The sequence below is a fragment of the Dipodomys ordii genome, unplaced genomic scaffold (genome assembly GCF_000151885.1).
Source record: "Dipodomys ordii isolate 6190 unplaced genomic scaffold, Dord_2.0 Scaffold45, whole genome shotgun sequence".
In the NCBI taxonomy this organism is placed as follows: Eukaryota; Metazoa; Chordata; class Mammalia; order Rodentia; family Heteromyidae; genus Dipodomys; species Dipodomys ordii.
This window is the reverse complement of record NW_012267261.1, coordinates 11841311-11865653: the sequence shown is the minus strand read 5'-3', so window position 1 is coordinate 11865653 and position 24343 is coordinate 11841311. Positions and strand designations below refer to the sequence as shown.

The 24343-nt window shown below is 38.3% G+C and overlaps 2 protein-coding genes across 3 annotated transcripts in view; one reads left to right on the top strand and one right to left on the bottom strand.

Annotated features, from left to right (window-relative positions):
* Slc15a2 (solute carrier family 15 (oligopeptide transporter), member 2) overlaps positions 1–8199 on the top strand; it is a 32175-nt gene extending 23976 nt beyond the window's left edge. Inside the window, exons 13-20 of the mRNA XM_013019331.1 lie at positions 374–508; positions 880–1044; positions 1170–1216; positions 2588–2698; positions 3462–3558; positions 5402–5548; positions 5914–6018; positions 6336–8199. Of these exons, the coding sequence (XP_012874785.1) occupies positions 374–508; positions 880–1044; positions 1170–1216; positions 2588–2698; positions 3462–3558; positions 5402–5548; positions 5914–6018; positions 6336–6512 (984 nt within the window). The 3' untranslated portion in view covers positions 6513–8199. The remainder of the gene's footprint in view (positions 1–373; positions 509–879; positions 1045–1169; positions 1217–2587; positions 2699–3461; positions 3559–5401; positions 5549–5913; positions 6019–6335) is intronic.
* A 12065-nt stretch (positions 8200–20264) lies between these two features.
* Ildr1 (immunoglobulin-like domain containing receptor 1) overlaps positions 20265–24343 on the bottom strand; it is a 35010-nt gene continuing 30931 nt past the window's right edge. For both annotated transcript variants that reach the window (XM_013019297.1, XM_013019298.1), the window contains exon 8: positions 20265–21472. In XM_013019297.1, coding sequence (XP_012874751.1) covers positions 21431–21472 — 42 coding nt within the window. In that variant the 3' untranslated portion in view covers positions 20265–21430. The remainder of the gene's footprint in view (positions 21473–24343) is intronic.

Sequence of the window (24343 nt, the reverse complement as noted above, 5' to 3'; positions counted from 1 at the left end):
AAAGGAGGAGGCTACAATGCTTGATAAGAAATGTACTCATCATCTTGCCCATGTAATTGTAACCCCTCTGTACAGTATTTTCACAATAAAAATATCATATGTATGTATATATGTGCATATATATGGGCATATATATAAAACAGCATGGGATTTATTGCCTAGCATTGGTACTTTTTGCTTAGAGATGGTGTTTCCCCAAACTGCTTTTAGATTTTTCTAAGCCAGATACTTTTCAGAGAGAGAAAGATGTGTTCTCTTGGCTAGAAGAGCTTGCCTGTCAGAAACAGGACTAAGATATGTGCTCTCATTGGACTTGAAGAATCCAGTCAGCAGTAACTGTATGATGATTCCAATACATGTTATCTGTCCTAAGGGAATGACCCAACCCCAGCCTGGTTCCCAGGAAGTTTTCCTCCAAGTCTTGAACCTGGCAGAAGATGAGGTACAGGTGACTGTGCTAGGAAATAGAAATAACTCATTATTGATGGAGTCCATCAAACCCTTTCAGGTGAGTTATGGGCCTGCTATGTTGACCTTGATTTTTTTCTTAACATGAATTATAATCTTCCCATGTCCTTGATAACCTTTTCTGCCATAATTTTAGTGAGTATACGATATTTCATCCTATAGAAATAGTTTGTTTAAACATTTTCTATAGATATGTAAATTTTCAGTTATTATACACAATCCTATAATGAAATGCTCACTCATAAATCTATATACATGCATGTATTTTCTGCAGTAAATTCCTAGAGTGGTATAACCTATTTAAAGACAGAAATCACAGTGTCTGCTAATGTCACCCACCCGGAGATGCTAAAAGATTGTGATGTTCAAATTAGGATAGAAAGTGAGTATAACAGGTTCTTCATTCTACAGGAATCAACACATTATTCCAAACTGCATCTGAACACAAAAAGCCAGGATTTCCACTTCTACCTGAAATATCACAATATGTCTGTTCACACTAAGCTTCCTATGGAGGAGAAGAATTGCTATAGTTTGATCATTCATGAAAATGGGAAAAATATTTCCAGCAAGATGGTATGTTGAAGGATTGCCTTAATTCTAAGTTCTCATCTCAAAGTCTTAGGATCTGATGGTCAAATATTCTAATTATGATTCCTTTTGGTCCACTCTTCATTGATTTTTTTACTTCTTTCTTGTAGGTAAAGAATGTAGCAAACAAAACCACTAGTGGGATGACAGCCATCAGGTTTGTATGTTAAGGAGACCCCAAGCCACTCCAGTCACTTCAGTCCTGAGTCTTTTCTCATCTTTGGGTTTCACATAAAGAAACCTCACATTCTATTTCCTCTGAGCAGGAATTATCGGTCTTAGAAAGTCAGAGGTGCTAGTATCTGAAGGCATTTTCTAAGACAGCGAGAATTAGATAGGTGTTCTTTCTTCTGTGGGGCTTGAAGATGAACTTATATTTCCCAGGAATATATTCCTCACTGGAAAGAAATTCAGAAATGATCAGCTATTCCCCCCTTGGTGGTTGATGCCTATCTTATAAAGTATAGTTTTAATATAAAGCTGTAGAGTCATCATGGCAGAGATCACATTTGGAATTAAAAGCCTTGGAATTTGAATTCAGATAGGGCTAAGGGTCTCATCAGATGACCAGGACAGATACACAGATGGAGCACTGAAGAGATCCCTTGCCCTCTGTGTCAGGGAATAGACATAAAAAGACAGATTAAAAAGACAGATTAAACTATTTGTCCATCAACATCAGGCTGTTGAGACAAACATTTTAGAAGACAACTTTTCATAAAGTGTGGAATTTGCTGATGAGTACAACAGCCATAATAACTTCCATTTGGATTATGCTTCAGAAGAGGCAAACAACTCAGTATAAGTATAAAGTATGAGGCTTGAGAGCGCAGGCCTATAGAAGAGTTATTTGATCTGAAGCCCAGGACATAAGACTCCAGAGCGAACTACCTTCTTCTTCTCTAGGCCAGAGACTATCAAAACAGTAATGTAACAGAAAACCCATCACAAGTTGATAATCTAGAGACTGAAGTTCAGAAGACTATAAAAGTAGATGTGGAATGGTCCAAGATTTCTGGATCCTCAAACAATGGTAACCTACTATGGACCAGAAACCTAAATTTTACATGAGTCAAACTGAACTTCATTTATGAGAATAAGATATCACTCTAATGTAAATACAGTTATACCTTCACATAAACATGATTTGTTACTTTTTAAAAAGTAAATTCTTATTGATTAAGTCTACCATTAAGACAGAAAGAAATTGGATGAGCCTGGGGGAGGGAGGAGGGCAGCGGTTAGTAAGTCAGATGATGGTAACATCCATCCAGCAAGTGATATGGTAAGGATGTGACAGATAACAAGTGGATATTCTAGAAAAAAAACTCAGTTTAAGAAAGTTAAGACTACTGATTACTGATTACAGGTAAGTTCACTCATTTGTTCAGTTAACTATTTATCATGTACCTTTGACATGCCAGACATTCTTGTTTTACTTGGTACTAGGGGATACAGTGATAACACAGAAAAATACCCCTATCCCCTTTTGTTTTTCTGATGTGTAAGTAATTTTCTCTACCCTCAGGTTCATTAACACATTGCATAAAGATGTCAACATCTCCCTGGGTACAGATATTCTTCTCAATGTTGGTGAAGAATATGGTGTGTCGGCTTACAGAACTGTGCCAAGAGGAGAGTAAGAACATTGCCCCATAGACATTTTACTTTCATTGACATTTTTTTAAAATGCTACTCTATGTGTGTTGCGGGGGGGGTGGGGGGGGAGATTTAGGAATATCTGGGTTAGTTTCTAGCTTCCTTCCCTCACTCCCATCTTTTTTCTGTACAGATATATTGAGGTCATTTAAATTGTGATGGCCATGCTGTGTAGTTAATTTGGCCCAGCTCTCTGAGGTTCACAAATTTTATTAAGGATTCTGGCTTTTTGGTACCCATCAACCGGCAACTCATTATTTAGAACACAACCTTTTAGGTTCCCTGTTATATGCTGTCCCTCTAATCATAAGATTTACATAAAGATTTCTTTATTCAGCCTGGTACTGGTGGCTCACACCTGTAATCCTCAGGAGGCTGAGATCTGAGGATTGTGGTTTGAAGCCAGCACAGGCAGGAAAGACTATGGGACTCACATCTCTAATAAACTACTAAAAAAGGGAGAAGTAGAGCTGTAGCACAAATGCTCAGGGTCAGTACCCAGGCTCTGAGTCCAAGCACCAGGACTTTATTCAGGTTTAGTATTTTAAAAACAACACCTGAATAAGGATTTCAGATCTGAGTAGAAATTAAAATGACTCACACAAAAATAATTTTTTAAGGAGGTATGGTGGCTTCATTGCTTTCTTCACCATCAGTAGAGAGCTAAGACCACTATTGTCTGGAGATGGGAGTGTTTTTCCAAACCATGCTGCTTATTCTAAGTTAAACACATTCCATTCTAGATACCCTGAAGTGCATTGTAAAACAGAAGATAAGGACTTTTTTCTGGATTTGGGTCTCTTGGACTTTGGTACAGCATACCTTGTTGTTATTAAAAATGTAAGTAACTCACAGTTACCCTTCCCCTTTTGTTTGTCTCTTCCTCTTTTTCTTTACACATACACACACATATACATATATACACACATAACACACATGCAACACACAATGTGTATACCTCATGCACACACATATATACATGTGGCAATGACAAAAGGCAAAGAGACTTGCTAACCCTAGAAATAGGGTTACTGTAACAAAATATCACAAGCTGAATAGCTTACAAAACACAAATTCATTAAGTCATAATAAAATAAGGCTAGAAGTCTGAGGTTAAGATGTATATATAGATGGTTCATTCTGAGAGCTATGTGGAAGAATCTGTTATTTGTATCTTCTACAGCTTCGGATGCTTAATGGGCTAGGGTTGCTGTACTGGGGTTTGGACTCAGGGCCTCATTTGCTTGGCAGGCACTCTACCACTTGAGTCATACCATCAGCCATTTTTTTTACTTTAAACAAAAACGGATAGGGTATTGTACATTTTTTGCCCAGGGCCAGCCTTAGACAGTGATTTTCCTAACTAAGCCCATGTAGTTGGGATTATACCCTGGTTGTTTCTAGTGGTTTGCTGAAAATTTGATATTTCTTAGTGTGTAGTATAACCAGCTTAATGATTTTTATCTTCTGTGAAATTTGCTCTATGGGCTTATCTGTGTCCAGATTTTCCTTTTTTTATGTAAGAATATCTCTCGTACTGGATTAAGCTCATCCTAACCCCATATAATTTGACTAGTCCTATCTATATTAAATGCATTTCCAAATAAGGTCACATTCTCATTAGGTAGTGGGAAAATTTAAATACATGAGTTGTGAAGGGCACAGTTCAACCCATTTTAATTGGTATTTATTATTGGTATTATTCTACTTTTAGTTTGTTTTATTTCTCATATGCTGTTTAAGAGAGAGGTCACAGATGTTTTTGAATACATGATTTAATAAGCTTCCAGAGTATAAGTCATATATTAGGGGCTTAGAATCTCAACTTCTTTCATAGTCTGCACTTGTTTGGCTTATGAGGCATTGACAACATTAATAAAAGAATCAATTACTGGTATTTAAAATTGGAGAGATTTTGCCAAAGAATTTTGATTACTAACTTACCTTGGAATTGAAGGCAGAAAATTTTGTAAGCAATGCTACAATATTACTGTTGGTGCAGTTTTTACCTTTAGATGGGACCTGTGCTTTCTAGTAGTCCTTATCATTCCCATTCCCTTATCATTCCTATGTGCTTTACCTGCCTTTTAGCACTGGCATCTGGACCTTGATTGATTTAGAAACTGAGGTTATAGTTTTCTTATACTGACAAAACACAGATTAGGTTTTAGTATGCCTTTCAACTAAAGCAAAGTAAGATACTTTTGGGGGGGAGAGGAGAGGTTGGGGGCTTGAACTCTGAGCCAGAGCACTGTCCCTGAGTTCTTCAGTTCAAGGCTAGTGCTCTACCACTTGAACCACAGCGCCACTTCCAGCCTATTCTGCTTATATGGTTCTGAGGAATAGAACCCAGGGCCTCATGCATGCAAGGCAAGCGCTCTACCACTGAACCACCTTCCCACCCCAAAGTAAGATTCTTTTTTCTCACTATTTTCAATTCTTTTGACTTAGAAAGTCAAGGGTATTTGTACATCCAAGACCATAATCTCAAGGACTTTTAATGTAACTGACTGATACAAAGGCAATTCTAAAATGCTGGAGTTCAATAGAAATTATCAGTCCCTTGAATGTAGAAAATAAAAAAAATAAATAAAACTAGGAGTGGGTATAGATCATGAAATGCTGTAGTTAGTAGTGCTTACTTGGAACTTTCTGAGAAGCCCTTTCTCTTTCCCTCACTAAGGTCACTGGTCAAGGATTTGAGGCTTGGAAGACAGAAGACTTCCCAGCCAACAAACTGTCCATTGCATGGCAACTACCACAATATGCCCTGGTTACAGCAGCTGAGGTCATGTTCTCTGTCACAGGACTTGAGTTTTCTTATTCTCAGGTAAGAGTTTGTAAGTGGAAGGTAAATGTCTACACACTGCTTAAAGAATAGTGAGTTTTAATTTTGTACTACCTTATGGTAGACCTGAGACTTTTAGCTAAGTACTCCATTGATTTTGGCTTCGGTTTCCTTATATATGACCCCAAATAGTCATCACTTGTAGGATCGCAGCTTAAGAGTCTGCTGTTTGGGGCTCTACATTATTCTCGTTAACATTATTGCCACACCTGAATCAATATGGCAGCTGAACTTAGTGGTGGCAGTTGGAATTTGGAAACATTGTGGGAGAAGATTTTTGGATAGACCCATGGGGAGGTAGGGTGATAGAGTTGCTTTATTTGCTTATAAACTTGTATTCTTCCTAGGCTCCATCTAGCATGAAATCTGTACTCCAGGCAGCCTGGTTGTTGACAGTTGCCATCGGGAATATCATCGTGCTTGTTGTGGCACAGTTCAGTGGCCTTGTACAGGTATGGATTTGAGAGAAACAAATGTTGAACTTGTGTCTACTTGAAGTCTTCCGTCCAACTTCCTTGTCTTCATTTTCCTCATCTCTCTGCCTCCCACATCCCTAGCTCAGTTTTAATGACACGTTGGGGGTTAGATACACAGACTTGATGACCATCATACACTTAGGTGAGAATGAAACCACTGAACCCATTGTTCTTCTAGGAAAGAGACCGCACAGATGGTCTTTTGTCAACCCATTCCTGAGTCCTGACTCTTAAAGATCTCTTTCGTTTCAGGTTTCTCCATGATCTTCTCTTGTGTTTATCTCTCTCTACAGTGGGCTGAGTTTGTTTTGTTTTCTTGTCTCCTGCTGGTGGTCTGTTTGATCTTCTCCATCATGGCCTACTACTATGTTCCTGTAAAGTCAGAGGATATTCATGGGCTAGCAAAAAAGCAGATTCCTCATAGCCAAGGAAGCTTGATCAACCTAGAGACCAAGAGTACAAAGCTCTGATGACTCCCTGGACTGACCTCAATTCCTGGCCTTGATCTCAACCATCATTTATCTTCAACCATTTTTTTCTCCTACTGAGTAGGAGAAAGCTCATAGAGAGGTAGTATCATACCTGAATTTATAGCCTTCATCATTCTTTCATGACAGAGACAATTCTGAAACTAGGTTTATCTCCATGATTCTGTGTTTTCCTGGATAGCAATGAACTCAATAAACCTTGCATGAAGTTGCTCAAGCTGGCCTGATGTCTCCAAATGGCCATGAAAACATAATGCATAATTGAGATAAGTCTCATTCCATATGCAAGGTTATAGGAGATTACTGCCTGCCCAAATTCTTACCACTTAGAACTGACAAGTCTACTTTCAGAGGTACTGGTTTAGAAGCAAAAATGCAGGGTAAGAGATGTGCTATTTCAAGTTTCTTTACTACCAATATTATTGTGTTTTTCACAAGACTTCAAGAATAATATGTATGGTATGATCAGGTCCAGGGTCTGTCTTGTCAGCTATTTAAGTCTGGTATGATCTTAGATAGTATAAGACAGAGTACTTTTATTAACACAGAGAAGATATGCTTTTCTGATTCCTACAGTATTTTATCTACTCACCTAAACACCTCTTTCAACACTGATACATCTTGAAAACCATATTAAAGAGAGTAAACATAGTTGTAGTGAATAAGAGCAATATAAATTGTAGAACTCTTCACAAGCCATTCATTTTTCTTCAATGCAAGGAACTATGATATTTCTGTCCTGGTATACCCTTCTGTGGGCAGCTTTGTAAGACAGTAACTATAATTTTGCAACCAGGCTTTTCAGTATTGCCAAGGCAGCTTTATTATTATTATTACATTTTTGATCTTGCTTATTGCAACAATTCTTCAATAACAAAGTACTCTCAAGAGTTCAGCTTCCTTTTTACATTCTTCCAGTGAGCCTCAAAGTAGATTGGTTTTGCAATGTTTTCCTGCTTACTTTTCCCATAGTTTTTAATGGCCATTTCTTCCTTTAGTCTTGGAAATCTCCTGTTTATTCCAAAAGGATACTACTAATGCTCTAAGTTTAAGGCTCTAAATGGTAGTTTTCAATACAACAGAATTATCCTGCATTAGGATCCTATTAAAATCCGTGTGAGAGTGAGGAGTACAGGCTGAGGGATATCTGTATATGTGAATAAAAAACGTTGGGAGACATTACCTAGCATGTAATGAGTGAATTAAGAGGACAGAGCTTGGCACAATTGTGCAATGTGTTGCTAACAGGAAAAAAATGCCCAGACTCCCTACATGAGAGCCTTACTTCCATTTGTCTTCCTTTGTTAATCTAATTCAGAACAGTGCTGTTAAGTCTCGTATTGCTAATAGTGTAACAGGTACGAGAATTTGTTTTCCCCCACTCCAAGCTTTATATATTTTATTTCTAATGACCAAGGTTTAAAGACCAAAAGTGCACAAGCAGTAACAACACTACTGAGTTTCTGCAGGTACATTGATGTTTTAACCTAGCCTTACTCCTTTAGAAGATGATCTGTTCATTTTTAACCCAAACCATTTTATGAAGTTTGTTGTAAGAGGTATTAATACTGTTTGTGAATAAAAATGTTTATGGACAAATACATATGGGAAATGTAGCATACTCTGCTTTTCATCATATTTTCTATTAAAGACTGAGTATGGTAAGTCACAAGGAACTTGGAGTACTTTGCCAAACACAAGATTTCCAAAGAACTATTGGGCAATGTTTCCTTACACTTACAACAAGTTTCCTCTCTGAAACTTCCTACTCTTGGTTCTTTCTTCTGCAGAATAAACTTGAGCCCATGTTTCAGGTGGCAGAATTTTAGCTATTTGGAGAGAGCTTTTCCTGTATTATGAATTCTTCTAGAATTCATTAAAGATTCTCAAGTCCTATAATAGTTACTCACAAATTCTGCCTTTCACCATCCTGGGTTTACCCTTCCAAAATATATCATTTACCTGAAGTACAGCAATTGAGATTATATCTCATATATCTTATTATGTGATACCTGGAGCCAGATACAAAATATCAGAAGTTGTCTGACTGGAAGAGCTAGCATTAAACAAAGCACTTCTATGAAATTAGATAAGATAGCATTAGATGTTCCAGAAACTATATCACAGTGTAGTCTTGCTTCATAGTACATCTTTGAGTTCCACTAAATGCCATTTGTTGAGTTAGCTGTTGAGAAACAAAAGAAGGATAATCTATTATATCTATCCTCAGGGTTGCTTTGCTTATCTTGACTGACTGAAGACCCTGGAGAGTTGACAGGCCTAGAGGAAGTAATGATGTAACTAATAGCAACAAGGATAGTATGACAAGAGTAAGGTGCAAAGAGGTAGAAGATTCAGTTAGAGGAAGTTAGGGATCAGCTCAGATGGAGACTAATGACCATGTTAGGATATTTTGAAGTTATTCTAAGTGAGATGCAAAACGCTCCAAGGTTTAGAAGATGGGTATAACATAATTTGGGTCTCTGGCTGCTGAGTGGAGAATTGTCTACAGGTAGGAAGAGGCGTGGAAGACTAGGAGACTTTTGCAACAGTCTAGGCAAAAGGTGATCCTGACAGCAATGAAATAGTAGGATTGGAGTTCGAGAGAAATGGTTTGCCTTGGAACTAAACTAAACTTTAAAGTTTAAGGTAGAAATGATGTGCTTTGAATGTGATTTGGTTATACAGTTTGAAGTAAGGAAATCTGCTATTAGATTTGTGCTTGAATAATGAGGATGACTCAGTCTAATTTTATGTAAGTAGAAAAGCTGGGTTTGAATGGGTCTGGGGTGTGATATAATGAATTTTATTTTGAGCAGGTTGAATTTCAGTTGCCAATGGTATACAACTAGAGACATTAAGCAGGCAGTTTCATATGTGAATCTGTAGTTCCAAATAAGAGGCGAGGGCTAGAAAAATAGATTTAAGACTGGTTAGCTTATAAATGATATTTAAAGCCATGAAGCTGGATAAGATTTCCTAGGAAGAGTAATTGTGTAGAGAAATGGTTTAAGAACTGAGTCCTGGGGTCCTTCATTTTAGAGGTCTAGGGAAAAAGGAAAATGAAGCAAAGACAATGAGATCGGTGACCTATGAAGTAAAGGACACTCAGGTTGATTGTGACTGAATATAAATGACACATTTTTAATTGTGATACGATGAAATAAACATGAAAGAATAATATTTGACACCAAAGAAGCACTATCCCTGAATTTTATTGATTTCTATGCCTTTACCTATTTCATGTTTTCTCCACAATTTAATTTTTCATCCCATCTCTGTGTCTCTCTCTCTCAACCTTCCTCCTCCTCTTCCTCCTTACTCTTCCTCTTTCTTTCCTTCTCCCCCCTCTCCCTCTTCTCCTCCCTCTTTCTCTTCCTTTCTTCCTGTCAGGAACTATGGGTTACCTAGTTATAAAAGAGTCCTCAAGAAGGTTAGACAATATATGACTATCACCTAAATACAAGTAATTAGCTAGTTTTTATTATCTTGCTGCTTGCTTTTCATAAGCATTATCCCAATCCTGCTTCATGAAGATAGAATGTGACCTATTAATGTGTTAAATGTTGTAGAAGTTCATAGACAGGAGAGATCGGCCATGGGAACTAGTGAAAGATTTATGGAGTAGATAGCATATTAGGCTTCATTTTGATGCTAACTAGAATTTGGACATGAGGTAAGAGACAAAAGAAGTCCTTCATAAACAAAGATAAAGAGAAACCTTGGTGTGATTTGGGAAATGGTGAATAATTTGTGTCCAGAGTAATAATAGGAGATAAATATAGAGAAGATTAAGATTAATAAAATGGTAATCCAACTGACCCAAATAAATAGACCTGATTTTGATTTATCATTTAACTTCTACTCTGTATCATTTCTCCTCCCAGGAAGTGGTGCTGCAGCTCAAAGTGGTAGAACACTAGCCATGAACATAAGAGCTCAGGGACAACACCTAGGCCTTGAGTTCAAGCCCTATGACCAACTAACTAACTAACTAAATAAATAAATAAATAAAATGTCCCATCCCAGTCAATGAAATTCCAACTGTTTAACCTTGTCTGTCTCTGAATGGTCTGGCTTTTGCCAGACTTCATTTTTACCATTCTCTACGTCCTTTAACATTAAGCCTCTGTATTAGCTGTCTTTGCTTCTCAGGTGTGCCGTGTTTACTCATGGATAGGTTCTCTGACTACCTGAATTTTCTTCCTCCTGATATTGCTATTCAGGTCTCTAGTTGTTAGGTTACTTTTGTACCTCCTAATCTCTCAATTCAAAATGGTGTTTAACATAGCATGTATGAATATGCATTTCTGAGGAAAGAAGGTCAATGGGGTCAGTTTGGTCAACAAATATAAACTAAATACTGTGTTCCAAATGTGCCATATATAAAGAGACAAAGATGAACAAAATAGTTCTTGCTTTAAAAGAATTCAAAACTTTTCAAATTTTTTTATTTAGTGGATTATATAGTCCAGACCGGTGTGGTGACACATATTTGAAAACTCAGCACTTGAGACTGAGGGAGGAGGGAGGAGGATCAGCTTGTATAAAAAGCAAGAAAGGAAGGAAGGAGGAAGGAAGGAAAGAAGGGAGAGAGGGAAGGAATGAAGGAAGGAGGGAGGAAGGGGCCCAAAGCAAAATAAAACAGCAATAACAATAACAAAATGTATATTCTTATTATTGGAAGTGTTCTCCTTTACTAATAAATTTTCCTACCACTAAAAAAATTGTTTTGGCAGCGGGCACCTGTAGCTCATGCCTATAATCCTAGCTACTCAGGAGGCTGAGATCTGAGGATCAGGGTTCAAAGCCAGCCTGGGCAGGAAAGAGTCTGTGAGACTCTTATCTCCAATAAACCATTAGAAACCTGGAAGTGGTGCTGTGGCTCAAGTGGTAGAGCGTTCACCTTGAACTGAAGAGTGCAAGGACAGCGCCTAAGCCCAGAGTTCAAGCCCCATGACTGACAAAAAAAAAAAAAAAAGTTTTGGCTCTGCATCTTTTTATTGCCTCTGTAGTCACTTTTGGAGTAATTCTCATTCATGGTTAAAAACCAGTAACATTAAGGGTTCATAGTTCTTTGACCTATTTTTAAAAATTCCAGGGGCTTCCATTTTACCTCATATAACTCAATTATTCTGAAACTGTTTTCCTAACAAAAGTGTTGGGAAAAAACCTACCTTTTCTCCACTGTATGTTTATGGTGTCTTTGTTGAAATCAGATGCTGTAAGCTTATTTTATTCTGTGTGAGCTTATTTTATTTTGCTTCTATTTTATTCCATTGGCTTACAAGTCTGTCTTTGTGCTGCTACACTGATGCTTTTGTTACTGTGCACTGTGGTATAATTATGAAACAGATTTTAAAGACACTGGATACCAGACAACAAAGGACAATAATCTCTGAGCAAGTGAAACGAGCCAAAAACTGCCTGTGTTTACTACCTTAGAAGAGCAAAGGAGAGAGAACTCAAATATTCAATGAGCTCCCTGAGATAAGGAGTTCAGGAAGACCAAGGCAGCTAGACTTCTTAAGACAGAATACCAAAATGAAGAGAGCTGCAGTAGAAATTCCAAGAGATCTGAAGGAGATCATCTTTGAATAGTCTGAAGAATACTAGATGCTTACATGTGAAGGAACTACCAAAACTGAAAAGAACTATTGACATCAGACTATGAAACCATGCCTACCATTCATGCAAGACAAAGAATAATGCATCTAGAAAAACTAGATTGAGAATGTAGAAATTGTAAGTTGCTGGGTATAGTATTGAAGAAGTTTGTACCTCAGTAGTCAGGATTAATTAGCTCTAGATAGAACATTTCTCTAAATCTACATAATCAATCATACAAGTAAAGATCCAGAAGGATCAACCTTTTGTTTTTCAAGTAGCTTAATTGTATCCAAGAACAAAGCCAAAAAAGATTGCTAGGAATGCAAATGGGGGACATTTTTGTCAGTACTTCTTGGTGGTCTCCTGATGCAAGCTTCTTTAGCATCCTATAGGAGGCAAAAAGAAAACCTAGAAACCACCCACCATATCTTTCTTCAATTCCTAAGATCGTTAGAAAGTCTACCTTTTCTTCCATCTTTAGATCCTCCTGTGTTAGTTAAGTTCTATCCATGGTAGGATTTGTTTTTGTTCTTTTCTTGTTTTTGTTTAGCTATAGGGAGAGCAAGAAGGCCTGGAACACTCCATCCTATCCAGAACCAGAATTTTTAACGTATTCTGAAGGGGGCATTAAAAATAAAAATCCATCAAGGTTCATTTTCCTTGCTCATACTCAGTATAGTAGATTATTTTAAATTTTAAAAAAAGCTTACTTCTAGCTGGGCACCAGTGACTCAGGTCTGTAATCCTAGCTACTCAGAAGACTAAGATCTGAGGATTATGGTTTGAAGCCAGCCTGGACAGAAAAATCCATGACTCTTATCTCAAACTAGCTACCAAAAAGATAAGGAGCTGTAGCTCAAGTGGTAGAGCACTTGACTTGAGTGAAAAAGCTAAGAGATGGTGTTCAAGCCCTGAGTTCAAGCCCTTGTATCTAACAAAGAATTTATTTCTTTGATATTCTATATAGAATTGGGTTTTGACATGGTATCTGGATCATAATTCCCTCCCCATAAGGTAAGATCTGTGAAATAATTCTATCCGCACCCCCCCAAAGTTTATCATAGGAGCTCTACTTTTCTCTGATTTACCTACTCTGATTATAGATGGCAAGAATCTCATGTGGGAAGAGGTCCTGCCCACACCTGGGAGAAGGGAATGCTATACAGGGAGATGGAGGAGAATCTGAACAGACAAGTCTTGCTAGATTTCTCCACTCCATTTACTAGCATGAGAAATGCAATGAACTTTCCATAAAATCCCCAAAGGACAAAATTCCTCCACACAGGTCAGAACTGAATTGGAATCACTCAAATGGTTCTGTAATTATGGCAGAATTCTTGGTAGCTACCGGGAAGAAATTATCAGCATTCTGAGATAACAGAAACCTTCTATGTTGGTTATGTTATCAGAACAGTTTGTTTCCAGAATTTTTTATGTTATTTTATCTTGATATCTTTATTTTTTAATTTCCACATTGTATAATGAAAAGATCCTGAAGGGAGAGGAGATTAACACTTGATATGGCAGCAGGGGAAGGTTTATAAGGTCTTTTATGGTCTCTGAGAAACTATGGAGCCTGTACAATGATACCTAGATTATATTTCAATGGCGTACAGCCTGCTGGCTAAGTTGAGCCATAACCAACAAAGCTAGCCAGTCCTTTCTACTTGTAACATAGCTCACTTCTGAGTTGCTCTTGTGCCTTCTAGCACATGAGGCCCTGTAGATGCAGTGGATTTAGTCTTAACTAAGGGTAAGCTCTTGATTGCTCTGATCAGGAAGGCTGTGTTGTGTCATTTATAGAGAGTATGGACTGTTGGTTGCAAAAGGCAACTTGGATCTCTGCTCTACTGCTATGGCTTACTTTGCAAAGTTTCTTAATTCCTCCAAACCTTGGCTCAAGGGATGATAATAACCTGTTTACTAGAGTTACTGAGATAATAAAATGGCATTTGTCAAACACTGGAGACATAGTAGACACTCCACAAATATTGTAACCTACTACATTGAGTTTAATGATTAGAGAAGACAGTTCAGCTCTTCAGGAAGTTAGGACTTCATTGTTAGCCTACCCTGGGCTAAGGCCATATATAACCCTATATATATTTAATTATAGAAACTCAAACAGAGCCAGAATTCTAGTAAGGCATAGCAGGCTCTTAAGAATACAGTGTTAGGCTCCCTACAGACAAATACCAATCTCTTATTTGTTTATGTTTGTTACATTTCTTTTACATTCTTTACAGGGTCTTCTTTTTTTAACTATTCTTTTAATTGTGAAAATACTGTACAGGGGGTTACAATTACATGGCCAAGATAATGAGTACATTTCTTACCAAGCATTGTAGCCTCCTCCTTTGTTTCCCCTTCCCATCCCTTCCCATCCTTCCCCCATCCCCCCGCAATCCTCCTCCCCCACCACCAAAGTTGTAAAGTTCGTTTTTACACATAATGACTTGTACATCTCATTGTTGCAATGGATCCACCTGTATCAGGGTCTTCTTTACACAAGCATTTCTCTTAGAGAAACTGTAGCCACAGTCTAAGAGACTTTCTAGGTACTAAATGACACTGCCTTTCTTGGAGGTTCATTCATTGATTGTCATTGTTCCAAGTAGCGCTGCATAGTCTCTTCATAGGTTAGAATTAAGACACAGGGACAGAGAGTCAATATGATGATATAGGATACTCAACATGGTTGTTGTTGGGGTAGGGGTGGCTGTTTGTACCATAATAACTTTTGTAGAAGCAAATATTATATAGTTGTAAAGTTAGAAGCCTGAAATGAAATTAGAAAACATTGGGTGGTCAGCAGAGTACAGAGGAACAAATATGGAAAGAAAAGGGAGCTAACCTATAAAGGGCACATCACTTGGGTGAGAGGAAAAAAAAAGTCATAGAGACAAAAACAAATGGGAAGAGAGATATATGGGAAAGAGTAAGGAAAATAACCAGATAAACCGATAGGTCTCAAACCCTGTGTGTCTATTCTGATTCTCCTTATCTTCCACAGAGTCCAGACAACATCTAGATCTGTGTTATGGCTTAGATAGAAAATGTCCCCAAAGGCTGTGTGTGGAAGGCTGGGTCCTCATCAGTGGATTAATCCACTCATGAGTCCCTGGCTGAATGGACTATTAAAGATAGGGACTAGTTGGGGGAAGTGTGCCTTTGAAGGGTACATCTTGTCCTCTGCTCCTTCCTCTTACTCTCTCTGTGTCTTGACCACCAAGAGGAAAACAGTTTCCTCTACCATCTTCTGCCACTATTATGATATTCTGCTGGCCTCAGACTCAGAAATATGAAGTGTAGTCATCTTGGGTTGAAACCTAAAACTGTGAGCCCAAATGACCCTCTCCTCCTTAACTTAGATGCTTTATTAAAATGATGCAAAGCTAATGAACACAATCAGTTACAGATATTTTTTGCACTGTTGAGGATGGAATCCAGGGCCTTTTGTATGAGCCACATCCCAGCCCCAAACCACAGACATTTTGAAAAATCACTGGTCACTACTCTTAAGTCGTAGGACTATCTAACCTATCTCCAAAACTAGGGAAATCCTGAGAATAAAGAAGATACTAGAAAGGAATAAGTTCAAACTATTCCAAGCTGGATAGTCATTCAGTCATTAGACCAAAGTGATTTCTGTATTTGTTCCACAGATGAGGCTAGCTAGCGTGCACCTTGAAAGTAAGGAATCCAGACAATGTTGACAAAGTGCTCTTAATTTTATCCTGAGCTAGATTATTGAATTTCAAGACATCTTTAAACATTCAGGTAGAAAAAGTAAATATTTAATCAGATCTCAAACTCAAGCAAGTAAAAGAAGCATCTGAAGGACAAGTTCCCAGATGATATGGGCCAGATTTTTAAGGAACATTGATCTACAAAGAAGAGGGATTAAAAAAAAAGAAAAAAGAAAAGAAGCCCTACAGATGGGCCTTGCTTTATTTCCCCACAGAAAAATTATACCAAGATGTGTCTGAAGTTTTAGGAGTAATGGTAATTTTCATAAACATGCAGAAAGTCAAAGAACATTGCCTTTATGAAAATTTTTTGCAGGAGCTCTTTGATGATAAAATCCAGACAAAATATCAAGGGAAACATCTTTGTGCAATATATACATACACTAAAATTATGAAACTAAAATATGGAAACTAAATAGGCTCTGGTATAGGGTGGGGCCCAGCAGGAGGGCAAATAGAGAAGATGAAAAAGTATGCATGTGGCCAAAGTACTTTTTTAATATTTAATTTTATTGTTATTATAAAGGTGATGTTCAGAGGGGTTACAGTTACATAAGTCATGTAAAGAGTACATTTCTTTTTGGACAATGTCACCCCTTCCCTCGTGCTCTCCCAGTTTTTCCCTCCCATTCCCATCCACAAGTTACATAGTTCATTTTTAACATAGTGTCTTATGAGTACCACTGCTGCATTTGTTCACCTTTTGTCCCTCCATTTCTGTGCCCCCGACTTACCTTCCCAAAGGCAGAGAAATGAACAAACAAGACAAAAAGGAAAGAAAACAAAAACAGCAACAAAGGAAAAGAAACTTTTGTTTCCATTTCCTGGAGTTCATTTTGACAAATATTTTATATGATTATCTGAACATACGCATTGTGCTTTTGTGTTCCTCTCCTAAGACTAACTTCATTTGGTCTCACTGTGTGTGAATGTGGCCAAAGTACTTTTCATGTGTGTATGAAAATAAAACCATGAAACTTGTTAAAAATGTATCAAGAAGGGGTGAGGGAGGATAGAGAAGAATTTGATCAGGATATAATCTATGAGTGTACAACAACTACCCCCTTTTACAACTAATATATGCCAATAAAATATCTTAAAACAAAAAATAAAAAAACTCAGAAATAGTGAAACAGTATTCATACAAAACCAGCTTTGATAAAACAACACTCATATGTGTTAATGGAATAATATATCTCATACTGTCGTATGGTAGATTCAGTTGTGAGAACAGAGAAGCCACCACTTAAAGCCCAAATTTGGAATCTCTACTGAAGCATTAGCAGGTGGCAGAGGGACTCCGGCCCTGAATATAACTAACACACAGCTTATATAGCCCCAAAACCACACAAGGTGCATGGAATTAATCTTAACCAAGTAGAAAACAAATCAGATGTGAACACAATCAAGGTAAATTAAAAACTAGGGAACACTCAAATCTAACAAAGATGTTAAAAATAAGCCAAAACAAATCAAATGTGGACACAATCGAGGAAAATCAAGAATCAATCACCTAAGGAGAGTAAGACTTTTCTGGAATTTACCAACTCAAAACACATTTGTAAACTAAAGAATGTCCTCTAGCATTAAGGTCTTTTGCTTAGACCCAGTTTTCTGCTTATTTCAATACCAAATTTAACCCTCTCTATAAGAAGGTTTTCAACTTTAAAAAAAACTGAACAAAATTATTGACATATGGAAAGTACATTTTAAAATTCAGATGCGTTGTAAATCACTCTTTGGATATAAGATCTAGGCAGCACAGTATGCTTATAGACTGGCTTTACGAAGTAAGGCTGTAGTTACTAACTCAGGTACAGAAAAGGTTTTAAATAATACAAAACTTGACTATCCTCTGTCTTAATGCACTTTTTCTCTGTTTCCATTCAAGGAAATTAGCACTTTCTGTTATCAAACTGTCTAATGGTTTTGCTCAAATACAAACCCTTCTGTTTGTCAAGAACTGTGAAATATATTTAAGATAATTAAAAGAAATCCAGAGCCTGGGCAATTCATATTTTGATGATCTAAACTTAAAATGAACTCTAAGAATTCTATCCTCCATAAAATTTCACAAGTGTAGCTGTTATAAAAGGCCAGAGTTTTTTTCTCTTTTTAAATTTTAAATATATATTTTATTGTAAAGATACTGTACAGAGGGGTTACAGTTACATGAGCAAGGTAATGAATCCATTTCTTATTGAGCATTGTTACCCCCTCCTTTGTTTTTCCCCTATCATCCCTTTCCTCTCCATCTCCCTAACTCCTCCTTCCCCAACCCCTACAAAGTTGTAAAGCTTGTTATCAACATAGGGTTTTGTACATCTCATTGTTACAATGGGTCAATCTGTATCCTTATTTTACCATTTTGTTATTTCCCTTCTCCTCCCCAAATTAGAAAAATGTATATACAAGATGCAGGACACCCGAATCAAATACAGTGACAACAGGGGTTATACCATGGGGAAGAACATACAAAGAAACAAAAACAAAATCACATAGTACATTATAAGTACATTAAAAAGAACAACAAGAAAGATAAAATCCCTTGTGTCCCTATCTTGGGGTTCATTTCACTTAGCATCAGTTTATATGGTCATATGGACATAGCTTTTGAACTCTTCTGCTTTACATAGGTCATATGTAAAGCTTTTGACCTCTTCTGCTTGTCCCAGTCATATACTAGTTATTGCAGATGAGGGAAACCATGGGACCTATGTTTCTTTGAGTCTGGCTTACTTCACTTAATATAATTTTTTCCAAGTCTTTCCATTTCCTGGAAACACAGTCCTTTTTTTTAAAGATGGCTATCCAAATTGTAAGTTTCCTTTCTGAAGATGTTGGAAAATAACCTTAAACAAAGATTACCTCTTTTAGGCTTTCTAAACTGGGAATTTTGTTTAACAACAAAACTATTTGGTGAAAGAAAAAAGCCTAAAATGGGAGGCTATGGGCTATAATATTAGGGGAATTATAAAAGTTCTAGCATTCACATTTTACACCAGAAAATCCATTTGAAACCTGAGATTTTACAGCACAGCGACTCCACTGCTCAACATTTTACTTTTCTTTCTTTCGTTTTGCTATCTGAACATGATCCTTTAAGAAAGGAAAATCTCTTAAAATGAAAAGCTTGAAAATTCAACAATTCTCCAGTTTCACTTCAACTTCCTTTTTTCCCTAAAAACAGCATCTGAACATGGTTCCATCGCTCTCATTCTTTATGTGCAGTGGAAAAAAATACTTCGAATGATGTTCATCTATTACTGAGCTATTTTATATAAATGAGAAAATTCACCCATTATGAGTGTCCCTTACTAACTTTTAATAAACTTACAAAATGTCTGAACCATTTCCACAATCCAATCATGTTTCCATCCTCCCTTCTTCTCCCCCCCTCCCCTACTTCCTTGCCTGGTTTCTTTGGGGATGGCATAGGAGAAGAGACTTGGTTTTCTAAATAGCTGCCAGGTCCTGGCTGCTAGTTCCAGGGCTGTGAGCTATAACAAGACATCCCCCTAGTTCTACAAGTCAGCCCTCATATTCTAGGCAGGGAATGAGTGTCTTGGCTTGCTAAGGAGGCGTCCCTTACTAAGCCACTTAATTTACCTGGTGTCTCTTGCTGCCTCCAAATACATCTCCTCAGAAAAGAGAGCCTCTAGTTCAGGAGTGAAGCTGATTGGCTGTGTGGTTAGTTGCTTTTATCGGGGCTCTTGGCAGGTCCTATTGAATGGGTTGCCAAGTGACTTCATTAGATCCAGGATGAGGAGTGAATGACTGGACTACTCTATCAATTAGGGGGATGCAAGTTGTTTTGCCTCTGGGCTGTTTTCAAACTACTTTTTTTGGGGGGGGTCTGGTTGTGGGCCTGGGCGCTGTCCCTCAGTTCTTCAGTTCAAGGCTAGCGCTCTACCACTTGAGCCACAGTGCCACTTCCGGCTTTTTTCTTTTTGCTTATGTGGTGCTAAGGAATCGAACCCAGGGCCTTAAGCATGCAAGGCAAGCGCTCTACCACTGAGCCACCTTCCCAGCCCTCAAACTACTTTCTCAGTACCTTTCAGAGGTTTTGGTTTCTTTGTCTGGCTGTCTCTACCTTGTCTCAGACATTTACAGTGCTTTTCTTAGCAGGAAGGGGCAGGGAAAAATGAGGCCATGTCATGACTCTCTCTCTTAATGAATTTTATGTTTCACATTGTTGTTTACATTGTTTCCTTTCAATTTGCTAATTTCAGCCCAGTTATATATGACTAACAAAAATTCCAAAGAGGATGTGGAGCTGTGGCTCAAATGGTACTGTACCAGCCTTGAGCATAAAAGTTAAGAGACAGAGCTCAGGCCCTGAGTTCAAGCCCTAGTACACACCCAGAGTCACACACAGACATTCATACACAAATCCTAGTCTAATGAAGGCATTTAATGTATTTTTTCCACATGTAATTATGAAATCGGGGACTATGGATGTGTGTCAAAACAACAGGCTCTTCAAAGCCATGCAGTCAGTATTCCATTGAGGTACCCATAAACCTCTGCTTAGAGCATCTCCTTCCAGTGTGTGCAGAGATGGTGTCTACATCCAACATACATGGATCCATGAAGCCAGCACTGGGACAATGGGAGGAGGGGAGATTGGCACAACACTTTCTTCTCAGGACTCTGAGTAGCAAGACTTGCCCAGGAGATTCTGCTTTAGAAAGCTTAACCCCAAAAGGCCAATTAGTGCCAGGAGAGTTGTAGTTCCAGAACTACCTATGTTTGCCTGGCTCTCCTCTGGTGCTTTATTTAGTAGGACAAAGGGTATCGATTAATAAGTACACCCATGTAGAAAAGCAGGTATTTATTTGGAAGAAAACCCTTAGCCCATTACATCGGTTCTTTTCCTAATGTATACAGCGTTGTTCTCCAGAAACATTTAAAGGGATACTAGTGAACACATAAATAAGAAAATATAAATAGATATAGAGGGGTTTAAAAAAAAAGCAAGAAGAAAACAAGAAACAGGAAGGGACTGGCATAAAATCACTACCCTGTCTGTCAAGCCTACACTTAGAATAAACAGGGTGAAAGGATACATTGCTGTGGAATTTCTATGCCGATTCTGACTGGAAACTCAGGCATACTCAGCACTGAGGATGCAAGAAGCAGGCCGGACTCCTAATACAGAAGTACCCTTGAGATTCTTGTGATATTCCGTAGATTTCTTGTTTCTGGAACAAAGGTGGTTTCTTCTTAAACATTCATGAGTGCTCACTGTGAGAATGGCCCTGGTCCCGAGCACTGTTACCCCTGTCACAACCAAATTCCCGAAAGATCAGTCATTTATCCAGTGAGGGTCTGTTACAAGTCAGGGACTATATAACTATTCCAAGAGCGTGAATCCAGGCTAAAGCTCTTGGCTGCTATTTGATGCTCAGAATCTAAGCCAAAAGTGTTAGGTACAAACTTGCGGTGTCTTTCTCAAGTCAGCTGGAAGTTTGGGCAATGCTGAGACACACAGGAGCCCAGGAGTAGCCACAGGAATAGCACCAGGAATATGCCTGGTGACTAAATGACCACACTCCTTCCACTATGGGAGCTCTCTCTCTCCTGAGGAAGAAAACACAGAAACTCCAGTCAGCCAGAGTGTGTCATCTATGCATACAATCCAGTACAAATGCTACCTGGGTGGTGGTGGCTGCAGCTGAATAGATCTGAACCCACGAAGTATTTCTCTATTTTGCTTAGTCTCTTTCTTTTTCCCTCCCTCCCCATAGCCTCCCTCAATTTTTTTTTGGGGGGGAGAGGTCAGGTCTGGGGTTTAAACTCTGGTAAGCAGAAGTTCTGCCAGTGAATCACATCTCCAGCCCTTTTTATTGTATTAGTTATTTTTGAGAGAAGAACTCACTTCCTGCCTAGGCATGCATCCGGACCCTGATCCTCCTATTTTTTTATTTCCTGCAGTGGCTGGGATAACAAGTATATACCATCACATCCAGTTTATTAACATGGAGTTTTGTGAATGTTTCAGCCCAGGCTGGCCCAGTATCAATCCCATCTTCCAACAAAGTTAGGATGAGAGGTGCATGCCAAATATACAGCTATGAACACACAGTTCTACAGCCATCACAATGAACATCGAGACTGCTATTTAAAAATCTCTTTCCAGTTACTAAGAAAATGCATTTTAGGAGACATGGTTTATAATAAAAAATGCTCTAGGATGAACATTCTCTGACTCAAAGGAAAACAATGCAAAGGGAAAAAAAGAAAAAAATAAGTCCAGAGCCTGATAAACCTGGACATGGAATAAATATTTTATTGAAAGTAGAGGAATAAATATCCTAATATAATATCATTAAGTAAAAAAAAAATCTGACTCAAAAGAAAACAAAAAGTTAGGATTCCTTGCAGAAAGTTTGAGGTTAGCCTAGAAGAAAAATAAACATAGTAGTTTTCTATGTTAGAACAAGTGTGTATGGGTCAGGTTTGGAACAAGCTAGAAAATGCCTTGGGAACCCCCTTTTTAAGGTAAAAAGAAAGACAATCCCTTTGAAGATAATCACTTTGGACCATTCAGTCTCTAATCACTGGAGCTAAAAGTGTGAAGTTTCTGCTTCTTACATTTCTGAGATTGTCCTTTTGGTGGAGTGAAAAGGCTAAACTGAGAGCCCAGCTGGAGTCTGGAGTTGGCTGGAAGATTCCTCAGCGTGACTTCCATTTTCTCCTGGGCACAGTGCAGAGAATAGTTCTTACCTATTTTAGATTCCTATGAAATGATCTGCGCAGAAGCTCTTGTTTGTATCTGTTTGTTAAACGTTATTCTTGAGAAAGAAGTTTCCACTTGAGCCAAAACAGTATTTACCTGGGTTCCTATTTCTCTGAGTACTTAAGACGGTATTTTACATAAGCATTTTGTAAAAGGTTTAGGTCAAGCTGTCACCACTAAAGCCTGATTTTAATGATCCATGTTTTAAAAACAAGGACTAAATAGAAACATGAAGAGGTTACCCGATCGAGGGTCGCCATCTAGTGGTCACAAAGTATATAGCATCTGAACTTGGCAGCCGTATGTGGATGACCTTGAAGCTAGAAAGGTAACCATGGTGTGGGACACCTCCAGCCCTCCAGCAGGCTTCTTTCCTCCTACAGAGCATTCAACTTTCAAGTTATAAATAAAACAAGCCTAGTGCCCTTTAAACCAACCAACCTGCCAAACGAAGGGTTGGTCCTGGGCCTCTGGTCACTGTCAGAACACCAATGAAGACTGACTAGGACCAAGTAATACTAACTCTCTGGAGACAGATGCAAAGAGCCCCCAGACACTGGAGACTTTTAAAGTCATCTTGGATGAAATCTTTGTCTCCCAGGAGTGAATGATTTTACAATCATAAATTTAGTTCACTTGTAGAATTAATGTCATATACATCTTGGTAATGAAAGAAGCTGTAATATGTATAGAAGATGAGGAAGAAATAAAGTCATTATAAAATATCATTGATCCCAATGATATTCTTCTTTCTAAGAAGGCAGCATGGGCTGGGCACCAGTAGTTCACTCGCTTTTAATTCTAGCTACTCAGGAGACTGAGATCTGAGGATCACAGTTAAAGCCAGCCAGGACAGGAAAGTCCAGGAAACACTTATCTCCAATTAACAACCAGAAAAACTGGAAATGGCGCTGTGGCTCAAGTGGTAATGCACTTAACTTGAGCGGAAGAGCTGAGGACAGTGCGCAGGCCCAGAGTTCAAACCCCACCACCAACAACAACAAAAGGCAGCATGAATTACTGAAGGGGCACAGGAGAGTCAGAGGACTGTGTTCAAACTTGGCTTCACTCTCTTGGCTGTGTAGCTTTGGGCATGCTACCTAACCTCCCTGAGTCTTACATGATTGTTGCAAGGATTGAATAAATAGTACCTAGAAAAGGCTTGCCTAGTATCTGGAGTGTGATTAGTGTCTTCTTACCCTGATCTCACTTATAAGAAGCTACATACTTTAACTTAAATAAAACAAAGAAAAGAACATTTTAACTTGGTGCTAGGCGCAGTGGCTCACATCTGGCATTCCAGCTACACAGGAGGTGGAGATTGAGGAGGATCACAGTTCAGAGTCAGAATGGGGGAAAAGTTAGTGAGACCCTATGTTAACAAATTAGTGGACATGATGGTATACAGCTGTCACTGCAGCTATGTGGGATGCATCGCCAGAAGGATTACCAGCTGAGGCAAAAACCACAAGACTATCTGAAAAATAACGAAAGCAAAAAGGACTGAGGGTGGGGCTCAAGCAGTAGAGCACCTGCCTAGTAAGGGCCAGGTTAGCCGCCAATTCAAAACCTTTTCAAAAGTAGATTTCTTTTTTCTTTTCCTGGTGAAATTGTAAATGTCGAAACTGGTAGAATAGTGGATGTAGTCTATCCTCGCTTTGACTAAATCATGTGGATTTGGAAGGATTTAATTTTCTAAATTGGAAGGATTT